This window comes from Pavona decussata, unplaced genomic scaffold, assembly GCF_977016875.1.
Source record: "Pavona decussata unplaced genomic scaffold, jaPavDecu1.1 SCAFFOLD_93, whole genome shotgun sequence".
NCBI classification, from domain to species: domain Eukaryota; kingdom Metazoa; phylum Cnidaria; class Anthozoa; order Scleractinia; family Agariciidae; genus Pavona; species Pavona decussata.
Window position 1 is genome coordinate 1,916,036 of NW_028145510.1, and position 8,629 is coordinate 1,924,664.

Consider the following 8,629-nt stretch of genomic DNA (forward strand, 5'->3'; position numbering starts at 1 on the left):
ACCTGTTAGACCTTCTCTACGATTTGTTATTGCCACTTGTTAACCTATTCTCTTTCAAATTAGAAATTAGGCACTCATGATCCGGATTTAGCACAAAATGACAGTATATTTCAGTAGGAAGTAAACTTCCTGTTTGGACGTAGACAATATACCGTATTTACCAAATTAGGAGTGAATCCAACGTGTCATCCAATCCAAATAAAGAACGATAAAGATTAATTTTTAATTTCAAAGTTTTCTCTAACTGAGAGTCGACCACCTGCTTAGGTGTAAGTCAAGCTTTCCATCAGAGCGTCATCAGTAATATATTTTTAACTTAAAAGGAATGATCGCCGGCTGTGGTAAACGATAGTTTGCCACCCGGATAAACAGGAATGGCCTCTTTGAGTGTAGAGGTGATGGACGGAAAGACAGCTATCGTTTTGCTGTTTGGCGCTTTCTTTGGAACCCAATATGCGGCATGTTTAGGTAAGTTATGCTTTGTGTTAACCTTGTGATCTGCATTGCGCGCACCTTCGTTGACTTGTTAGTTGTCGCGGTAAAATGCACTGACGGCATGGCTCACACAAACGTTGTTTGACCGATTTGTTTTAGGAAATTTTGTTAGTTTTCAACAGCACTGAGATTTTCAAGACTACTCAACGGCTATATCAATTAAACGGCAAGTGTGAGATTTCTTTCGGAGTATCGGCTAATAGTTCGCCCCTAGTCAACAATTAAACGCGATGGAATCGGATAGTTAAACGCCTAATCATTTTAGAATAATCCAGTGACAATCGGTTGAGGAAAGAAATGGTTAATTTCTATCTAGCTGGTTCAGTGAGTGTAAAAATTTTCTCTCGTGTGCTCTCATGTATTCTATCGAAAATTAGAATATAACTGTTCTTATATACCGGCTCCTTAAAGAGCGTGCATAATTTTCCATATACAAGAACCACCTCCAGCATTTCTTGCCTTCTCTAAAAGACTGTTTCAGTCGAATACTTTGCCAGTGTGAACAGTAATTCTTTACCTGTTTTGAAAATGTAGTGAAAAGGTATTATCACATGCATCTCTTTATTTTGCCATACTCCACACATAACAAACTACAATGCAAAATACAGGTTTTCTAGTTGAAGGTAACAAACAAAAATGGCGACAAACTGAACTTAAGCGAAACCAGGAGGCTTATAAGAAATTAGGTTTCCTCACGAAATACAAGAGTGAAGATGACTTATACAGAAAGTTAGAAAAGATGTTTGCGCTGTGAGCTCTCACAGAGTGGCTCAAAGTGATTTAGCAAAACAAGTCCGACTTGCAATAAAAGGTTTCTTAATAATCGAAGGAGAAAACTCATGTTTACATAAAAGCGCAAATAACTGCAAATTGTTTTGTTTTCCAGCAGTCAAACGTCACTGAATAATCTGTAACATCATGAAAAGAAGCCGACATATTGCCGCGAAATACCGGGCAACTGAGTAGAAAATATTCTTTTCAAATTCAAATTCTAGTAGGTTTCTAGAAATCTTGGAAGAACACACGAGTTCAGAGTTTGAGTTGCAGGTCTTTATTCATTCAAGAAATGTTAAACCATGACACAACACAAGATTAATTTAGTGTTTCTCGCGCTCGTACGCAACTCAAACGAAGTTGTTCTATTTTACGTTTAAGTTGTATTCTAAACCGAATAGAAGATGGTTTTCATGTTCTACACGGCTTTGAGGTCTAGAAAAGCGACTGAATACACGACTGCATCAACAGCTGCTTTTTGTGCCTCATGCATGATTTCTTAGAAAACAGAGGAAATCATCTTCTACTTGGTAATTAAAACGCACTAGTGTAGCCGAGTTTGCCTAATAGTCGGTCGATGAATTATGCAATTAATTGTGTTTAGTCTAACAGTTAGCTCAAGTTAAGCGGTTAAAACGACGCCAAGAAAATAAGACGCACTTTCCAATTAGATCGTTGATATTACTCGATCACACACTTTTGTTTGTAGCAGCTGATGATTCTCGCATCATCATCTTCAAAGAACCTATACAAAACAAAGCCTTGACGGGTCACGTGATTGGCAGAGAAACGGTACCAAGTGAGGGCAGCTGTCGAGTGAAGTGTTATATGGAGCCCAACTGTGTGTCCATCAATATGAGCCCTTTGACAGGAGGAAAGTTCGATTGCGAATTAAATAATGTCACTGGTGAAAATGAATTTGCATCCGCACTGAAAAATAAACCAGATTACACTTATCTGGCAATTGAGGTAAGACGTTCAATAGAAAAGCTTAACCTTAAAGGGCAGCAAATGCTTAAGTTTTGAATCAAAACTTCGTTGGAATTAAAACTAAGTAGCTTTTCAAGCATACCAAATGCAGCAAGAATACCAACAGGAAGAGAAAATGATGTTATCCTGAAAGACGAACACATCATGATCCGTTTTGTGTAATTTTTCCAATGTCACGTTCACCGAAGCTAAAACTTGTTTAAAAGCTGTTTTGTGATAAAAAATTACCCAATAGTTCGGTTTGGAAAAGAAACCTTTTCATATTGGGGATCAGCTACAAGAATAAAATGAGGAAATACGTTATGTATAAAAGCTTAAGAAGATGAATTAAATGAAGCTGTCAGGTCACTTTAACACATAGATTTCTCTGTTATTGTACAAGACAAGTAGATTCTATTTTGTCGTGCGTATGTACTCTGATAACGCACACATGGCGTCAAAACGTGGAAATAACAGAGAAGTATGCTACGAAGGCGAGTAGCGTGACTAATGTTCTTACCACGTTTTGACGTCCTCTGCGTGTTATCAGAGTACAGAACCACGACAAAATACAATATATTTGCCTTGTACAATAACCAAGACATTTGACCATACTTCGTCAGCTAGCTAGCATCACGTTGGCTGGGCCGAGTCAAAAACTTTCAAGCAGACGTTTAGGCTACTATTACACACACACGCTTGTGATCCTCTAAATTAGAGTATAATCCGAAAGAATTTCACTAACAATATTTTCAAAATTAACCTTTATTCCCGAAGGAATTTCAGACCCCAAAATATTGCAGAATGTTAGTCGCTTCACTGCCATTTGTGATCCATTACTCGCCATTGCCGGATTTCTATTGGCGACATATTTAGACAGATATTTCCTTCCTTATAACATCACAAGAAAGTTCCAGCTTTTTTAACCTGTTTGAGGTCAGTTGAAACGAGCATTGTCCAATTTTTCATCACAAAGTTTTGCTTTCCTGCCGAAAATTTCTGTATGTTTGTCCTCTACTTGCCAAAATAGTTTGCAAAACTTTGTTGTCTAGTCCCTCTGGCAGGACTCTAGACTCTGATCGCGTGCGCCAGTCACACCACTCGATGACGTCATTCGTGCGTCAAAACTCTAATCACAAACTCCGATGCACCAATCAAAAGCAAATGCAATTAATAAAAGTATGTCCCATTTCAGAATCCCTGCACAAGTAACCCTTGTTTTAATGGTGGTACATGTCAAGCAGGATACACCAGCAAAGAATTTCGATGTAAATGTCTTGTTGGATTCCCCGGAGAAAACTGTGAAGAAGGTAAGACTGCAAAAGTTGATTTGAATAATTGATTAATTTGATCATTGCTGTAATCTGTTGCCCATAACGGATAACAACTTTAGCATAAACTTGATTAACATAAACGAATTTCACAGGTAATGAAAATTTAACAGCCCATTACTTGTGGAAGCTTTTTAATTTGAAATTTTATTCATCAGCAAGGTCTTGCAGCGACTTGAAGAAGCTCGTGCCCGCAGCAGAAAGTGGAAATTATGTCATCGATCCTGATGGTGATGAAGGCTTACCACCGTTTGACGTTACCTGTAACATGACTGAAAAGGATGGAGTTGGCGTGACAGTCATCAGTCACGACAGTGAAAACAGAACATTGGTGGATGGATGCGACCCACATGGATGTTACTCACGTTACATTCACTACACGGGAGCGAGTCTGTCTCAGCTGGCGAGTCTCACCAGGGTCTTCTCACACTGTGAACAGTTTATCAAGTATGAATGTTATCATTCATTATTATTAAGATACGGATTTGGCTGGTGGGTATCACGCGATGCAACTAAGATGACGTATTGGGGGGGAGCATCACCTGGCAGTGGTAAGTGCGCATGCGGGATGACCAATTCATTTTCATATCCTGGTTATGGATGTAACTGTGACAAGAATGACAAGGTATGGCGTGAAGACAGCGGTCTCGTCACTAATAAATCTCATCTTCCAGTTAAGCAGGTCAGATTTGGGGATATCGGTTTCCAGGAAAACATATTAGTAGATGAGCAAGGCTATCATACCCTGGGAAAATTGAAGTGCTCTGGTACGGTGTTATAAAGAGACGTCTGTGTCAATTTTTGAATTGAAGTCTCAATACATAGTTAAGAAATTATGCACTAAGACCTGCAAATTAAGCAGTAGTTTAGGGGTATAGTAATACCCAAAATACACGAGAAATGACATATTTTTAAGCTTTTTTCTTTTTTTTCTTTTTGGACACTTTTCAATTCAACTTGTTATTTCCTTTCTCTTTGCTAGGATGATATATGCAATGTCCCAGTCAAAACCTTTCAATTGGTATATGGTTATCCTCAATTTTGGTATATGGGTTCACAGTTGACGTTTTACAAAAACATGTCATTTCCCGGCGGGAATGAAGGGGTTGAGTTATTTGAACTTCCGAAAGTCTTAATATTTTTAAGTAAAAAGTAGAACGCGTTTTCCTTAGTTGAGAGAACAGCTTTTAGAGTCAGTGTTAAGGTTCAATTTATACCGTGAATAAAAGTACATGCTTGCATAGGGCAGAAAATAGTTAATTTTTTTTAGAAAAATGGAACTGATAAAAATAAAATTATAGGTAATTTATTCGTTTTGTGTGAGGCAGAGAGTTTCGAAGTATTAGATAACGTTTAGCACAATTTGAAGTGACTTGTGTCATTAAGTATATAAATGGCAGAGTTAAAATTTGGATATCGATGAGACACTATCAGTTTATTTAATACCAACATAAGTTATCATGAGTAATCTATACCAGTTATTTAAGTAATCCTTCTGCAAAGAATGATTCTCGAAATAAAAGTCGAGTGAAGAGTCGAGTACTCAGCTAAAGATGAAGAATTAACTGAAGTTCCCTGCAAACGATAATTTCCCAAAGGCTAATTAATTATGCAAACACATTGTCAAAGTTAAGGAATAAAATTAAGGACGGTGCCTCCTAGTATAGAGCTATTTTTGCGCAGTTTAGGACTAGGCAGGAAAAGCAGTTCTTAGGAAAGATTATTGAAATCCAAAAAGAACACTGTGGGTAGCAGTGCATTTTTAGAGATAATAAAGCAACATTACTTTTAAAAACCTGTAAAATACAAAGCAATGTTTGGCGTTTTCTTCCATAGTTAATTAGTATTTTGGTTTACACTATATATTCAACTCTGTGCTTTGTAATTTAAACTGAAGATGACAGAAGTATCTGTCAAAACATGTTTTCAAATTTAAAAAGTGTTGAGTGGTTTCTTAGAATATCGACATATCTGCTACTATCCAGACCTAAATGTCAATTATCTTAAAAAAAAATGCATGGTTACCCTCAATTTTCTTTTTGGAAACCAAGAGCACTTACTAAGATCTGCTTTTGCTGCATAGTTATAGCCCTGTATTAGTAGACGCCGTCCATAGGAAATCCGAGTTTCTAGGACCATCCCGAGATGCGCAGAAGGTATGCGCAGTAACAAAAGGAGGGACCTAATGCCTGTTATGTCTACTCGTGTTCTCACTCAGCTGCAGCAATTGACAGCACTCTCATGTTTACAGTAGCCGACTTGTTGTAACTACACACGTTTCTCTTAAATAGTTTATCGAATAAATAAATAAATAAATAAATAAATAAATAACTTTTATTTACCCTCGGCAGTGTTTATAGCACAAGTGCTAGTGGGGCCGAGCATTAAACTTCATAAAGAAATAATACAAATTGAAAATAACATGGTTAAAAATCCCAACTGGCAGGAGGCAGACCAGCTCGCTATTTACAAGCGCGTCCGAGGAGTTGAACTTGGGGCTACCGAGAAACAACTCCAGCTAGTGGTCAGAGCGGGACTTCAAGCCCGGCGCCCTAACCACTCGACCACGCGGCCTCAGTTTGCGTGAGATACTCCAATTGCATATATTTCTGTATTCATTCAATTTTACGAAACAAGATCACACTTTAACCAAAAAATAGTCCATCCTGTGATTTGATGTCGCTTGTTTAAGGGGTAGTGTCACGTAATTTTAATGTCACTTTGAGTATCCATGAATCATATTTGTATGGTTATAAACGTTCAAATGATGGTTCAGTTTTGTTAACAGTTACCTTAATACTAGTGCCCAGAAACTATTGCCACTCGGGTTTGGCTGCGGATGACTAGGATGGAATTCGGAGATTACAACTTAAAGAACTGGCCATTTTCTTCTGGTTCGATCCTTCTGAGAATTTTGAAAAAATTGATAAAAACTTATTATAATTTATTCTTCCTCGGAGAAATCATGTCATATTTTCCTCCCGGTGCTGTAAGAGGTTGTCAGTCAATTTTGTTTTTGCAGTTTTGACCAACATACAGCAAAATCTCCGTGACAGTGCCCCACTTTTAGCGGCAGTCACCTCCACTTCGTTCTAGACCGCCATGTTTAACTTCTGTTTCTGCCGTCTAGCCGGTAGATTTCGAGCTGGTCTCAGATCGATACCACCTCATTAGGTCCTTTAAATAAGATGAAAGAAAGATGACCTACTAGGGAGGGTAAGTGCGCATGCGGAATAATCATCTCGTGCACAGTCCCCAGATGCGGTTGCAACTGTGACAACCGTAGTGCAAAGTATGATACGAAGACAGTGGTACCACCTTGGCTCACGATATACAACCTCCAGTCAACCAAAACCTGTTTGGAGCTATAGGTCTGGGAGGACAGTAGGCAAGAAGCCATAATGGTACTATCTTGGAGAAATCCGAACCTATTTCCAATGGAGGCTATGGCACTTACTGTGCGGCAAAGTTACAACCGAGGGTGCACTTCCATGCTACCAAAAAGTTTTTCTATTGTCTTAGCGCACATTAATTACTCGAGTAGGGCCGGTTTAAACGGTTCACTATTTGACAAACACTCGTTCAACAAAAGTTTGAATGGAGTGTTCAAACGGCTTCAACGCCATTCAACATTTTCGAGAGCAAGGGAAACAATACGCCTTAAACACGCTTTCAACATTTTTTACACTTTCAACAATGTTGAACGACCTGTTCAAACGCCCGACATTTGGTTCAACAAAGTGTTGAACGCATGTTGAAGCAAATGTTGAAACCGTTTAAACGGGCCTTTAAAAGCAACATGAAAAGCGAACTAGTAAGCAGCAGACTCGTACCCAGTCGCTATTTACGTGTTTTGTAGGGTGAGAAGATTGGATACGAGGATGGATTGAGGAGTGCGGGGTGTCACGGGGAGAAGCGAAGGAAAAATAGCGACTGGCAGATTTCGTGTGACGGATCCGTACAATCGTGTGTGGAATCGTGCAGTGCTCTTTTTCAAGAAAACGGAGTAATTTTAGACATTTCTTGCAGTCAAAATTCACCGCGGGTTCTAGTTTGGTATTTAACGAGCTAAAGCGTTCGTCCGATGAGTGATTTCTTTTTTGTAAGCTTATAATGTCGTGCTGCCGTAATGGCTTCTTCGCGGGAACATTCGCGGGAAGACGATGTGGGTGATTTGGAAAGTTATTTCAGTGAATTGTGGATTGCAAGTTAGTATCACAGTCAAATTTTGCAGCACGACATTACAAGCCAACAAAAAAGAAATCACTCTTCGGACGAACGCCATATTGGCTCGAAATCTGCCAGTCGCTATTTTTCCTTGGCCTCTTCCCATGACACCCCGTGCACCTCAATCCATCCTCGTATCCAATCTTCTCACCCCACAAAACACGTAAATAGCGACTGGGTACGAGTCTGAGTAAGCAGGGTTTAGAATAGTCAGAACGAAATATCAAAATGAGAAATGAACGAAGTAGTCGATATTCTCTTACAGAAAGATATAGAGAATAATACAATTTTATTGTAAACACGAGAAAATAAAATTCACATCTTCAAGCCACCATGTAATTTTCTTTTTAATTATATAGACAGATGTATCGGTCGCCATGTTTTACCGACTGTTCGCACAAAAAACCGTGAAATGACGTCATCAATATCCTCACTAATGAGGATATGGAAAATACGCCACAGGGGTCCCGGATGTAGTTTCGTTTGAATTTACGAGTGGTATATTTTCCAGTCAAACACTCCTATCTATATAATAAAATAGTATAACTAGACAATACCATCCCAAGAGATTCCCAAATTAGCCCCTGCGAGTGATACTTACAAATCCAGTTTTTTATGCTAGAAATATAATATACCAGAATGGAACTCACTTCCAGCTGAACTAATAGTCCAACCAAGTGTTGAGGCATTCAAGACCCATCTGACTTCTCTTTTATCCTGACAGTAATTAAGTTAGTTTAGACAGTGATTTTCGTTAATTAGTTTTTCTCGTTTTATATTTGCGGTGATGGGTTTATCCCTTTGAAAATTATCCTTGTAGATGTCGATGTTGT

At 38.6% G+C, this 8,629-nt stretch overlaps 1 protein-coding gene across 1 annotated transcript; it reads left to right on the forward strand.

Annotated features, from left to right (window-relative positions):
- Positions 1 to 346: 346 nt before the first annotated feature.
- LOC146473542 (contactin-associated protein-like 2) lies at positions 347 to 5,384 on the forward strand. The gene is made up of 4 exons (XM_085118393.1): positions 347 to 468; positions 1,979 to 2,238; positions 3,434 to 3,548; positions 3,728 to 5,384. Exons 1-4 carry the CDS (start codon positions 375 to 377, stop codon positions 4,348 to 4,350), a joined length of 1,092 nt encoding a protein of 363 aa, XP_084974519.1. The 5' UTR covers positions 347 to 374; the 3' UTR covers positions 4,351 to 5,384.
- Positions 5,385 to 8,629: the final 3,245 nt, after the last annotated feature.